The sequence below is a fragment of the Pseudopipra pipra genome, chromosome Z (genome assembly GCF_036250125.1).
Source record: "Pseudopipra pipra isolate bDixPip1 chromosome Z, bDixPip1.hap1, whole genome shotgun sequence".
In the NCBI taxonomy this organism is placed as follows: Eukaryota; Metazoa; Chordata; class Aves; order Passeriformes; family Pipridae; genus Pseudopipra; species Pseudopipra pipra.
The window spans coordinates 18,845,394-18,858,498 of record NC_087581.1 but is presented as its reverse complement, the minus strand read 5'-3'; the positions used below and the strand labels follow the sequence as shown (position 1 = coordinate 18,858,498).

At 34.3% G+C, this 13,105-nt stretch overlaps 1 protein-coding gene across 5 annotated transcripts in view; it reads left to right on the top strand.

The window, feature by feature from the left end:
- Positions 1–13,105, top strand: part of CENPK (centromere protein K) — a 22,322-nt gene extending 9,217 nt beyond the window's left edge. For 4 of the 5 annotated variants that reach the window (XM_064641934.1, XM_064641930.1, XM_064641931.1 and 1 more), the window contains exons 5-10: positions 3,591–3,637; positions 5,185–5,267; positions 5,375–5,473; positions 5,758–5,887; positions 9,443–9,496; positions 11,616–13,105. In XM_064641934.1, the coding sequence (XP_064498004.1) occupies positions 3,591–3,637; positions 5,185–5,267; positions 5,375–5,473; positions 5,758–5,887; positions 9,443–9,496; positions 11,616–11,774 (572 nt within the window). In that variant the 3' untranslated portion in view covers positions 11,775–13,105. The remainder of the gene's footprint in view (positions 1–3,590; positions 3,638–5,184; positions 5,268–5,374; positions 5,474–5,757; positions 5,888–9,442; positions 9,497–11,615) is intronic. The other variant, XM_064641933.1, reaches the window with a different exon arrangement.

Here is a 13,105-nt window from a genome sequence, read left to right as displayed (position 1 = left end):
TACCTGTTTTGGATTTAACAGGGATTAGAGATTTCAGCTCAAGATAAGATGGTTTTATTTTAACAAAACAGAAATCCAGGACACTTACTGATCCTGCAAAGCACAAACCACAAGTGATTTTTTAAATTTGTTAAGCATTATCAGTTAAAAGGTATAAATTCCTCAGTTCTTCAAAGTTTTCTTTTTACATAAGCATCAGTGCTGACTGATTTCACTCTCTCACAAGGCTGATGTGGTCAGAGACTGGAAATAAAACCATTCAAAACTGAAGTGCGAGTAAAGTAATCTGTGTTTTCAGATGTCCCATTTGGAGACTCTTAAAACAGTTCACACTACACTGTCATTAGTATACTGGTAGCACTCACTGTTACGTCTCCTGTCAAGGACCTGTTAGCACCTGTCAACCCAGTAAAACTTACCAGTTAGTCTTTAAATTAATACATTGGCTCATTTAAATATTTTTAAGCCAGAAGAGACTTGGGTTTTTAGTGTTTACAAAATGATAGGAATGTGTTTTAGACAGCCCATGGTGAATTCCAATGTTTTGTCATTTGGCCAAATCAAAATGCCTTTTCAGATCAACATTAGAGGCAGTTCTCCAGCTTCTTTCAAAGTCCATGTACTTGCTGCATATCATGAGAGAAGCTGGGAAAAAATAGTTTTTCTTTCTTATAAAAAGATACTTTTGCCCTATTAGAATAAATTAGTAGTTCAGCTTTGTAAGCCTGTCTAAGAATTGTCAGCCTCAAATACTTCTGAGAGGTATGTAGACCAAAAGTGTATGGCATTGAATGAATTTAGGATGTACTGGTTCCCTGCTGCTATTCATGAATAAGATGCTGGCTTAAAGCAAATTAATTGAAAGCACTTAGTTTTTATCTGGGTGAAATACCTGGGATTGTTAAATTTCCTTACTAAAATACGTATATTAAACTTTAAGCTATTGGCTTAAAATATTCTTAGGGCTTGACCTATTTTTTTGGCTTGCTGGCTTGCTTTGTTGAACTATTCTTACTTGTTCCCAGACTATAATATTTATTATTAATTTTTTAATAGAGAAATTATCTATGCATATTGTAATGCAAATAATATTTTGCAGCCACAGCTTTGCCTTTTTGGCTACCTTTCCAAGGGAACTAAAAAGAAATTGCTGCTAAGAATTTGAATATATATAGTTATAATGCTTGTATGAAGATGAGTCTACTTTGCTTAGTTGTCTGTCCATCTTGGCTTTTGTCTATCTACTGTTTGTCTTGAATTACTTAATTGAAAGCATTATCTGAAATTATCTAAATGAAAATAGCAGAAATACTGATTTCATACGCTTTACTAATAGAGCATGAATGTCAGGCTGTCTTGTTACTTTGGTTTCTGCTTTTAATAGTGGCCAGTTAATTTCCTGTAAATGAGGGCCTGTCAGCATTTCAATTTTAAACCTTATTTTCAGAGGTTATAACTTGCCAGTTCTACATTTTTTTGAGCACAATATTGGCAAACAGACTTGAGTTCACAATGCAAATTTTATTTTTGCGAAGCTTATACTTTGGTCTCTTGTTCTTTCTCCATTTCTGCTGCTATTTATGTAGCTCTAGATCTGCTAAATCAGCTGAATTTAAACTTTTTAAAAAGCATTTGGCTTATAAAAATAGAATTTAACTTTCACCTTTGCAAACTAAGGAAATGAAAACAATTGTGTTTTAAACCGTATAAAACAGTCATGGTCTCTGCATAATTTCTATTTTTCTTTGCAAAATAACAGTATTCTGCCAAATGCCTTTTTGTTTTGTTTTAATAGGAGTTTCTCTAAACATGTGCATGGTAGTGGCTTTTACTTTCCTAGCATCTGGTAGTATTTTGCTTAGTAATTGTGCTGTGTATCACTAGACAGTTCTGTCTGACATTTGATTTTTGCAAGTGTAATGATTCTACAACTGAAAAAGCTTTAACTGTTAGTAGATAAAACAACCAGTGACTTTACAATGTCAGCTGTAAATGTGTTGCCCCAGTGTCTCAGATCTACATTGTTCCTGCACTAAATTACAGTTAGTGGTTCTTTCCCAGGAAGATGTGGCCTTCTATTCTCATACTCACTCAATATGAATTGAACAGGAAGCACGAACTCAGGATTAGGTATCTAAAAATGAGGAAGTGTTAGAAGCCAATAGTAGAGATTGATAATAATTGATAAGTGAGGGCTTATAATAATCATGTCAGCAGGAAGTTGCAGGAGGAAGAGTTGTATGGGTTTCTTCAAATACACCAGTTAATGGGAATAAAAGTTTACCAATGAGTTTTATCATGGGTTGTAGGATATTCATGTAATTAAAGAAGTATTGTTCTAATAATAGCACAGACCACTACCTCCTGCAGCTCTTAAGCTTAATTTGGCAGCGTACTAGTCAAATTTTGTGTCAATATTTAGAAACACTAATTACCTAAGTAAAAGGGATTTTACTGGGACATGTAATTTTGTGTATTTTTAACTCAGTAATTTTTCTCATTTTCATCTCAGAACAAACACTGCTTTTAAAACTACTCATCTAAGGCTTCTCAAAATTTGTTGAGGTAAAAACTGTAACATGACAAAAAAAGTACTTTTCTAAATTTATTAAATCAAGAGTATGTATTTAGGAGATGTTTAGTGCTTTCAGGAAAGGGGTAAGGGTTTTCCTTTTTGTTAAAGGAAAAGCTTTTATTTAAATAATTATTTTTAAGATTAAGAGATTTGAAGCCCAAACTTTCACCAAAAAATCCCTGTCATATTAAGATTCAAATCTGTTAGAGTAGCTTTCATGTCTCCTGTTAGTATGTTCAAATAGTTCACTTTCAAAAAAAGTCATACTTGTATACAGATGGTTTAAGTTGACATGGAAGTGATAATTGACTGGAGTGCACTCAAGGCTGTAAAATACAACAGTTCACTTTTTATTCTGAAAATCCATGATCCATAAATCGCTGCATTTTGCAGAAGCATTCTGGGGAAACATTTCCATATTCTTAAATTGTACCATGCTTTCCCTTAAGTACTGTCGTTGCTCAGTGTTAGATTTAGAATATTGATATTGCTAGGCCTTTCATCTCCCTACATGTAGCTGTTCTTGTGAACAGAAGGGATGGGGACATGCTTTCTAAGTTCTTAAAAATGGTAGGGTTTATAGTCCTGGTGAAGCATTTGGAGGCTGTTTAACATGGAATTGGAAGACTGGTGAAGTCTGATTGCCCACATTGGTAATGTTGATGGAATGCCTTCTGCTGAAAAAAATCAGGCTTGGTTATCTTGAAGTATATTGAAATGTGATATACAGTCATTATGTACCTATGCCTATATACCTGGGGCTAGTTCAGAGGCATTATAACTGCACTGTATAACAGAGGCATTAGCACTGGACTTTTTTCAGTCTAGTTTAAACTGCTGAATCATGATAGTAGGTTAGTTCAGTAGGACACCACAAAAAAAGGCTAAATTGGTGCTGAGAGCCAAACTGTTTTTTAGAGGCTACACAAGTTTCTCTCTAGCTGGGCTGCTTTTCAGTATAAATAAGTCTTTATCATTCAGTGAAAAAAACCCACCAATTCATTTTATTTTTCAGCAATTTCTACCAATCCAGATGTATTGTTAGAATTAGGAAATGAAGAGGTAAGTCTTTTTGTTTGTTAAGAGATAATAAACTTTTGCTGGGGAAAAAAAAGAAAAACCTATATAAAATTGCTGCATTTTCCTATGACTGTTCTTGGGATGGACTACTGCTAAGATACTGTGTATTTTCCTTCAGGCATTGTTGTTGTTCTAATTGTTTATTTCCCCTGTATTGTAACTACTAAAATTTTCTAGTTGTAATGAATGAGCTTTTAAACTGACTTACTGCACAAGTCAGTGAGTAAGTAACACACAATAAACGGTATTTTGCCCCTGCCCAACCATCCAAATCCACCACTAAACCCTGTCCCTAAGTGCCTCACAGGATTGTGTCCAGGTGTCTTTTGAATATCTCCAGACAAGGGGACTCCACAGCCTTTCTAGGCAGCCTGTTACTCCATTAAAGTAATTTTTCCTCATTTTCAGATGGAACTTCCTGTGTTCCAAGTTTGTGCTTGTTGCCCCTTGTCTTATCATTGGGCACCACTCAAAAGAGCCTCACCCCATCCTCTGACACCTGCCCTTAAGATAGGTTTCCTTACTTATGCCTTCCTGAGTAAGAAATCCATACCTGAGGCTTGACCTCAGGTTTCCCACAAAAGTCTCAGACATCCAGAACCTTAACATAATTTAATAATGGTGCAATAATAACAAAATAACAGCTCAAAGGTTGCCTCGAGGAGGGACCCAAAACTTTTATACCTTTTATACATTTATACCCTGAGCTTTTACACCTTTTTGGTCTAAACCCTGGAAAGTCAGGGAGTCATCGGCTCCTGGGGAGACTCAGTGTCCAGGTCTCCTGGCAGGCCCACAGGTCCCTGGGCCCTTTGTTATGCAAGGGGTCAGCAGTTCATGGCATGTTGGCTCAGGCTTTGGCTCCAGCCCACCAGGGGCTCAACCAGCAGCTCACACTGCAGCTGTACACCTGCACTGAATGTATTCCTGAACATGTATTCCTTACCCATTCTGTAATGAATGACCCAGCCCAGTGAGAGTCCACTGTTCCCTAGATTCAGCAGTGCCTATAGCTTCTGGCTGCAGTAGTTTTATTTCTCCTTCTTTCCTCTCCCAGATGTCCATAGCATCAAGGACCATTTAAATCATGGAAGCCATTAGTCTCTTCTGCAGCATCTTTGTTTTCTATAGTTTTTATGTTAGTGCAGTTAGCATGGATTCATTCTTGCAAGCAGTTGCAGTGATTCAGACAATACAGCCCTGGTGCTGTAGACATTTTCTCCTCAGTCATTCATCAGCTGAGCAGTTCATGTGTGTGCTCCATAATCTGCTTCAGGTAAAATTAACTATGTTGTTTTGCAAAGTTTCAATAAAACACTAATGAGCAACTGGTGACAGTAATGTTTTAAAGAGCCTCCTGCATTTTAAACTGGATTCTAAAATAGTGTGTCACACTATAGCCTTATTTCTTAAGAATTTGCAGATCATTTTGGCCTTCTGTATCAGATTTAGAGATACAGCCTTGCACAGAATGAATACTACAGACTGGGCTACCTGCAAACTATAGTTTCATTTTTACTTTTTTATAGTTGCAGAAAGTAAAGAATGATCTTGAAAAGGTGCTATCAGCAATTTGTTCAAAGAATAAACAACTAGAAGAAGATCTGGAAAGGTAATATAATAATTTGGAATTTAGAATGCTGTTAAGCTTTTTTTTTTTTGACCGCCCAGAAGAACTATTTTTCTGTTGTGCCATTTACTGTTTTTCATGTTTCAAAGAGAACAGCAGTGGTATGAGGAACAGGAACAGATGCTAAATACTCTTAACAGAATTGAAGAAGAGACAAAACCCCAAGTGGAACAACTTTACAAAACAAGGTATTTCTACACTGTTCAGTTTTTATATTGAAGAATTCAAATATCAACAGGAGCAAATGAACAAACAAACTCATAAAACATACTCTTTGTTTTGCTAAATAGTTCAAATAATTGCTCAGTAATCCAGATTTGAAACATGGAAAATATCGCTACTATGTTCTGTCATTCAAGATGTTGCATTTATAAGAACTGAATATGAGGGGGTTTTTTACTTATGAGGAACTTTTAAATTATTTTATTTGATTTCATACTCTATTGCTATGTTTTTACTATTTGGAAATTAGAGGATTGGAGGAACTGCACAAAAAAATGTTGCAATTAAAGACATTTAAGAAAGAACTCTTGAGTGCACTGGGTGAATTCCTGGATGAACATTTTCCCCTTCCACAGGATAATGGAAGTGCCATAAAAAGGGTAAGATTTTTCTATGACTATTAAATTTAAAATGTTCAATTTCTATTTAATTAGATGCAGTATCTGTTTAAAGTCACTAGCATAGAATCTTTAGTTATATTTTGAAATAAGTATAGTTCTTGCGGATGATCCTTTAGGTTTAATTTATATATTTCAGGTTCATTTATATTATTTAAGGGTGTTTCTAGCTAGATATTTTCTTTTCTAAATGCATAATACTGTATTGTATTTCCTACTGAACTGCAAGCTGTGCCAAATTTGAAAATGGTGGGGGGTTCAATCCAAATTGGCCCATTTTCTTTTTTACTCAGCCAGGCAAGTGGATTCCTGTTTTCCTTGGCAAAGCAAATTTTAATTGTCTAACAGTGGTTTTAGAACAATAAGGACAAGTGTTTATAATTACAGAGTAGTTTAGAATGTTAACCATCAGATTTTGTTCAGGCAAATTGGGCCAAAAATTATCTCAAAACTTTAGGGAAAATAGGCAGCCAGGGAGTATTTTGCATAATAAATTCAAAGTCTGCAGTAAAAATAAAACTATTACTCTAGTATTTGATAGATACGAGAAAGCTGAAAAGTAAAGGCAGGGGCTTGATTTTTATTTCAGACATACTTAAGATGACAGAAACAGAAAGGATTCTTTCATCCAGTTCCCTGTTATTTCAGACAACCACAAAATATAATCCTTTAATATTATCATTGAGCTCCATTTTAAAACAGATAATTTTTATTACTACTGCTTCTACTGGGGGTTTTTTAGCACCTCAGTACTCTGGTTAGAAACTCTCATAGCTTCCAGTCTAAATTTATCCATGTCTAACACAGATCCATATATTCTTACACCAGTATTTTTCTTAGAATAGTCTTTTTTTTTCTTGTGTTTATTCCTCTGGATGCATTTTTAGACAGCAATCTTATACCTTCTCTTTCTTTGTTTTGCTGTTTGAACTAGCAACACTTTTATGTTCTCACGTAAGACTATTTTTCAGTTCCCTGGCTTATCCTAATAATACCCATTTTCTATATTTGTTTTCACTTGGATTGATCTTTTTGGAACCTGGTAAAAAACAATATTATAAACAAAACTACTAGCTCACATCTATCACCAAAGCAACTAATTAAACCCTTGTCTCTTTCTATCTGTTATTTGCAACTGAGGAAGCTTTTAGTTAAAAAAAATCTTGATTTTGCACATAGGTATTTTGTATCTTTTGCATATAAAAATACTAAGTGGAGATTTCAAGACACGATGATCTTTTTCAATGTATTATTCAAACATCTTATTTTGTTTAATCTTAGTTTTTCTGCATACCAATGCCTTCGTTTCCCACTGTTAGTAAATATGACACATTTTGCTCTCAGTCTCTCCAATTTAGAGACAAGGATGTCATGCTTTGGATGCAAGGATGTCAAATGCTTTGCACAAGTCCGAGTAGATGACATTAGTTGCTCTTCCGTTCTCCAGCAACACTATAACTCCATCATAAAAGGCCACCAAATTTGTTGGGTGCAGTTGGTCTTCAATGAAGGCATGTTGGCTGTCACCAATCACTTTTACTAAAACAAAAAAGTTATTTTGAAGTATTTCAGCACAAGGTTTTATCTTTCCTTAGTTTAACTTTTATTTATGCATTTCCTGAACTCTTAAACACAGTTTGTTTTCTGACATGTCTTTTTCTTTCTTTTCACTCCTTGTGAATTCAGTTTCTTCTATATTGTTTGACTCATTTGGGTCTCAGTGGCTTAACTACAGGTCCCCCGTAAACTGCACTTTGTGGAAACATCTTATGTTCGCAGTAGTCCTGTATGAGAAAAATACCTGGGGCTGACATTTGCAGGACACAGCTGCACAGTAGTGTGAACTGCTAGAAGCCTCGCTGGTCAAGTTCCACCCTTTTTTCAGCAGGCACATGCATCTGGGATTGGGAGTGCGAGTGAAGACTGGGTCACAGCAGCCCAGGTTAGCTTCCCTTGCTATAGTCCAACACCTTTAATATAGGTAGTGACTGTGGTAAGAATTAGCTTGCATTTTAAATCTTAGATAAAAAAGGACTTCTTTTTTTTTTCAAGAGAAGAATATGAAAAGTCATAAGTTGAGGAATATTCTTTATGCGAATCTATCTAACAAAAGGGAGAAGAAGGTGCCTTTCAGGTTAAATAACTAAATGCTGCACATCTTGCTTAAATTGACTTTATAATCATTAATTAATTAAAGGCACTTATTGTATCGGTGACAAAATATATAAGTAAAATAATTTTACGAAGTATACAATGTGTATGATAAACCTAGCAAAATATGTTTGCTAGTTCTGTTAGAGTGCAAACCTCTTCACACTAATATCCTTAGGATATTATTCTTTGTATACAATCAATTTTAATAATTGCTGAAGTCATAATCTGATTTCAGCTTTGAAACATGAATATTGAACCCACTACCTTAAGTTACAAAGTAGTATTTTTGACCAGGGAAATAAAACAGCCGAGGCTGTGAAGTATCCTTATGTTTGCTCTAAGGAACGTTTTTCACTTAGTGTAAGTCTATTTCCTCAGCCAAGTATCAAGATAAAGGCACAAAGATAGGCATTATTGAGCCTCCATGGTTTGCAACATTGCCATGGAGCAGGCAGTGTGTCCCCCTTCTGACTCTGAAGGTGATAATATTACAAAGTGTGACTGAAAAAAAGGTGCCAGAACTTGCTTTTTAAAAGTTTTTCTTTCTTGCTTGTATTCTTCTGTTCCAGAAGTTCCTATAAGGTCCAGCACAGCTATTAATATCTTAGGACTTAACTGACATACTCAATAGCAATGCTGAGTAAGCAGGTGCCAGTGCTGGCACCTACTTAATTTTTTGAAAGTGAAGTGGAAGGGTAAAAAGGATAAAACTGAAAAATTAAACAGTCAGGTTCACCATGCAACAGCACAAGCAGATCCAGTAGCATTGCTACCTAAGGAATCTCTATTGGTGTATAGACAAATGGCTTGATTTGCTTGCTACAAAGGAAAACAAGTAATTTTTTAATAATATTTTATCATCACCTTCCCCCTTCCAGATTTTTGATTATTGTCAAAATTGAATTTAAAGTAAGAGTGAATAAATATTCATTGGCAAGTCATGAAAAAATATTAAGGCACTATGAAATGAAGTCTTGAGTTTTGTCAAATTTGTATTGTAAATATTTATGAATTATCATGAAAAACATTTTTTCCCTAACATATTCATATTCATAGAAGGTTCTGCACTATACTACATTATAAATGTGATGTACTTGGTTTTATTTAAACATAAACACAAACAGAAACATGATCACTTAAGATTAATCTCTTTTAATAATTAAAAAAAAGTTACATTTGAAGTGTAGGATTTTGAACTGGTTTTAAAACTAGTTTTAAATACTACCTTGTATTTCTGTCATGACTAAATCTAAGTAAAAGTTTTCATCTGTTGTGCACTATGCAATCAAATAATTGTGTGATTATTTTCATTTGTCAATTAACATCTTTCCTTACTAGTTTGAGGTTTTGTTAATTTGGCTGTGGGGATGTTTATCTTTCCAGAACTTTTCTTCAGAGCCAGCTGTAGAACTGCTAGCATTGCAAGACATTTTAGAGGTAAGATAGTTTTATTATGTAGAGATTTGGAGGATTTTTCAATACTCAGATCATATAATAATAATAATAATAACAATAGCAATAAAGTGGTGTGCATTTATTAATATTACTAAGATGAATGACAGTATCTGGCATTTGGTTAAGATAGTTAATGTAGAATATTTAAGAATTTTACATCTTTAAGAAGGCTTCAGGGAGACCTCATTGCAACCTTCCAGTACTAAAAGGGGGCCTGTAAAAAAGAGAGAGAGCAACTTTTTATACAGGTAGATAGTGATAGGACAAGGGGGAATGGTTTTAAACTGAAAGAAGAGATATTCAGATAAGTCAGTTTTCTGTTTTAATTCCTATCAAAATAAAACCCCAATTTTTACAAGAGCTGTGGCAATAATCTTCAGTTCAAGCTGGAGTGTGGTTATCTCTTATTTCTTGATTTTATAATGTTTAGTTTAAAGAAGTTTTATGCGCCTTAGTGGCTCATATTAGGAGAGAAAAATACAGTGCTTAACAAAAAAATTGGTCCATTTCACACTATATTTTGTACTGTTTCAATAAAAATTTTTCTGAACTTAATGCAGTAACAGTTCTAGAAGAATCAGTTCATGTGTAATCTCAGAAGGACCAACTAATATGTAGTCCCATGCATGATTATCTTCTCATATGAGGAAACCGGTCCAATTAATGCATTTCTAATTTATAAGTGCTTTGTGTAAGTTTTTAATTACAGTGCAATCTATGAATTTGAATTACAAAGCATAATTTTCCTTCTTGCCTTAAATGTAGCATTTGAAGTGAAGTTTCTTATTCCTCCTCTATCCTTTCTCTTCAAACAGTTCAGAGCATCTATGTATATAAAATGTCCCTGAGGGAAAAAGTTTTTTTCTGAGGCACAACGTAATGGATAAAAACTTTCTGGTACTAAGATGCTGTTATCTGATCACTATGACATTGTTGTACTTTAGTTTAAAACCCAGGCTTTGTGCTTGCATCATCAAAATAATTTTACATGCTTCAGATATCTGAGCGTACCTTTTAATGTCAAATTAGGCAGAGCTTGAAAACAGATCAGAATTTAGAATTGGCACAGTTTCTCGTGGAATTAGAATTTTAAAGTTCTTCTAATGCTTAAAAATTGCCCTTCATATTTGATGTTATTGTTAATCTCCTTAAAATGTGAACACATCCAAGTAATACCTGATTTCCATTTGGAGGAACATACTACTTTGAAAAATTCAGATTTGTTTTTAATTTTAACTGTCTTGGCCTAAAGTGTCAGTGTCCGTTATCTTTGTTTTCTGGGAGGTTTTTATTTGTTGAGTGATGTGGTTCTAGCTTGAAGTCCCTGTTAAAATTGAAAAGTGTTTTCTTACATACAGCTATAAATGTTACAGCCTAAAGGCTATTTTGGAATATCAGATGACAGAAGAGACTAAGTAAAAATTCATCTCAAATAATGCATTTGGAGTAAATTCTCATAATTGGGTCAAATACGTACAAAACTGGAACAATTCTTCTGAATGTTCTGAGGAGCAGTTTTGTATTTGGAGTTTGTTTTTTTTAAATAGCAACAAGTGAGAAAAGAATATAGTCTGGTAGCAAGGATTTTGAGTTTGTCTTTAGCAATAAGGGGCAGACAATATTTTGTACTTACTGAAATTGGGAAAGTATAACATTTAGAACCTCTGAGTGGAAAGATTAAATATCTGGGATCAATAGAGAGAGCACCCTGGGATGGGTAAGATTACTTAATCTGTAATGTGTGCAATATTCCCGATGAGCAATATTATGAGGGCATAAACACTGTCTCCATGAACTGAAAATGTATGTCAAAACTGATTTTGTTTTTAACTCTATTAACGAATTCTCTATTTAGATAAGGAATTTAGTCTATATTTATTCTCAATAAAAGGAGAATTCTGGTTCTAATTTTTACATAAAAAATGATGCAATGAAGTTAATTGGAAGTTCTTTGCTTCTACTTTGAACAGGTCTTGTATTTCTCCTGTAGTCAGTATTTCTTATATTGCCTACATTACAGGAATTTGTATAGATTTGGTTAAAGGAGATAAAAATCTAGCTGTTTGTTTATTTCCTAAATCTTATCCTTTTGGTCTTCCAGATTCTGATAAATAAATTAATGGCCACACCACATGAACCTTATGTAACAATCAATGAGTCGTTTTGGCCACCTTACATTGAGCTGCTGCTGCGATTTGGAATGGCCCTGAGACATCCAGAAGATCCAAACAGAATGCGCCTAGAAGCTTTTCACAAATAGTGTGACCTACATATGTACTTAAAAACAAAACAACACCAGTACTCTTAATCCAGACATAGGATATACTTAGGCATCATAATAGATTTCTTTTATATTGTCAATCACTTCTTGTTTTATGATTTTTTTCTATTTTATTGAAGAGTGTGAAATATGGCAAAAGAAAAAAGTCTCTTAAAAAAAAAAATCTCTTTAACTGCTTAACTTCTCAACTTTGCCTGCTTAAGTTGGCCTTCTGTTTTATAACAAGATGTGCATTGTGGAATTTTTGTTTCAGCTGCTTTTATAAGAAAGAAATTCAAGTAATAGACAATGTAAAGATGTTTAACAGTCTTTTTTACTTTAAAAATTATACTTTATATATTACTTCTGTGTTTTAGATTTCTTAGATTGCCTGAAGTCTTCTTAATTTCCTTTAGTATTTTGCTGTATGCTGAAGACGCAAAATTCAGAGTAACACAGCACCCCCTGTACATGGCCTTGAAGAAATTTGGAAATAACAGAGAAGTGTCTGCTCAAGAATGTGCCTTTGCAAACAAATGTATTGGCTTTGAGATAAACAGTTGGGAAAGCTGAAACATCTTTCTGTGCAAAGTGCTGCAGAGGTTGAGTGTGCAGCTTTACCACTACATGCTTCCCACATGACCCATATTGTGTTATGCTATGTTTCCTAACAGTATCTGTCTTCGCTTTTTCAGACCTAGTTTATCAAGGCTTGTAACAGGTCTCTGTTCTGTTGATTGCTACAGCTTCTAAGTTATGTCAGTTGAGGGCTTCCTTCTGACTCAATGCTGTCATTCTGTGTAATCCCGGTCTTTTCTGTAGCTATTGTTATTGTGGACTTTGAGTACAACAATTCTGCTTTTGCATATCTGTAGTGACTATACACTTGAAAATTAATGTCTTTTATTAACCAGACTGCCATTTATTGATATAGGAACTTTAATGATTTTTCAGTAGATAGAAAACTAAAGGGTTGTATACTATCACAGAATGGTTTTCATGTCATAGCTTTTATAGAATGGTTTTGATGTGATTTTATGATGAGTTTTAAAGGTAATGTAAGGACGCATGGGAGAGGAAGGGGGGACCAATCTAAGTTCCAGTGCAATTGCCTTTTTTAGCACAATTAAATGTTAAATAAAAAAAATGTTACATCTTTTGTGGTTTTAAGTGAAAATTGTTCATTTTACCCACACAACTGATAATAGGCATGAATACAGAACCCAGTGTGCGCTGTTATGCATGAACATTGACTACTTTTTGCTTCATACTGCTTGTATAGCTATCCTCCTGCTGTATTTTAACCTCCCTTATTAAAATACTAGCTCTGA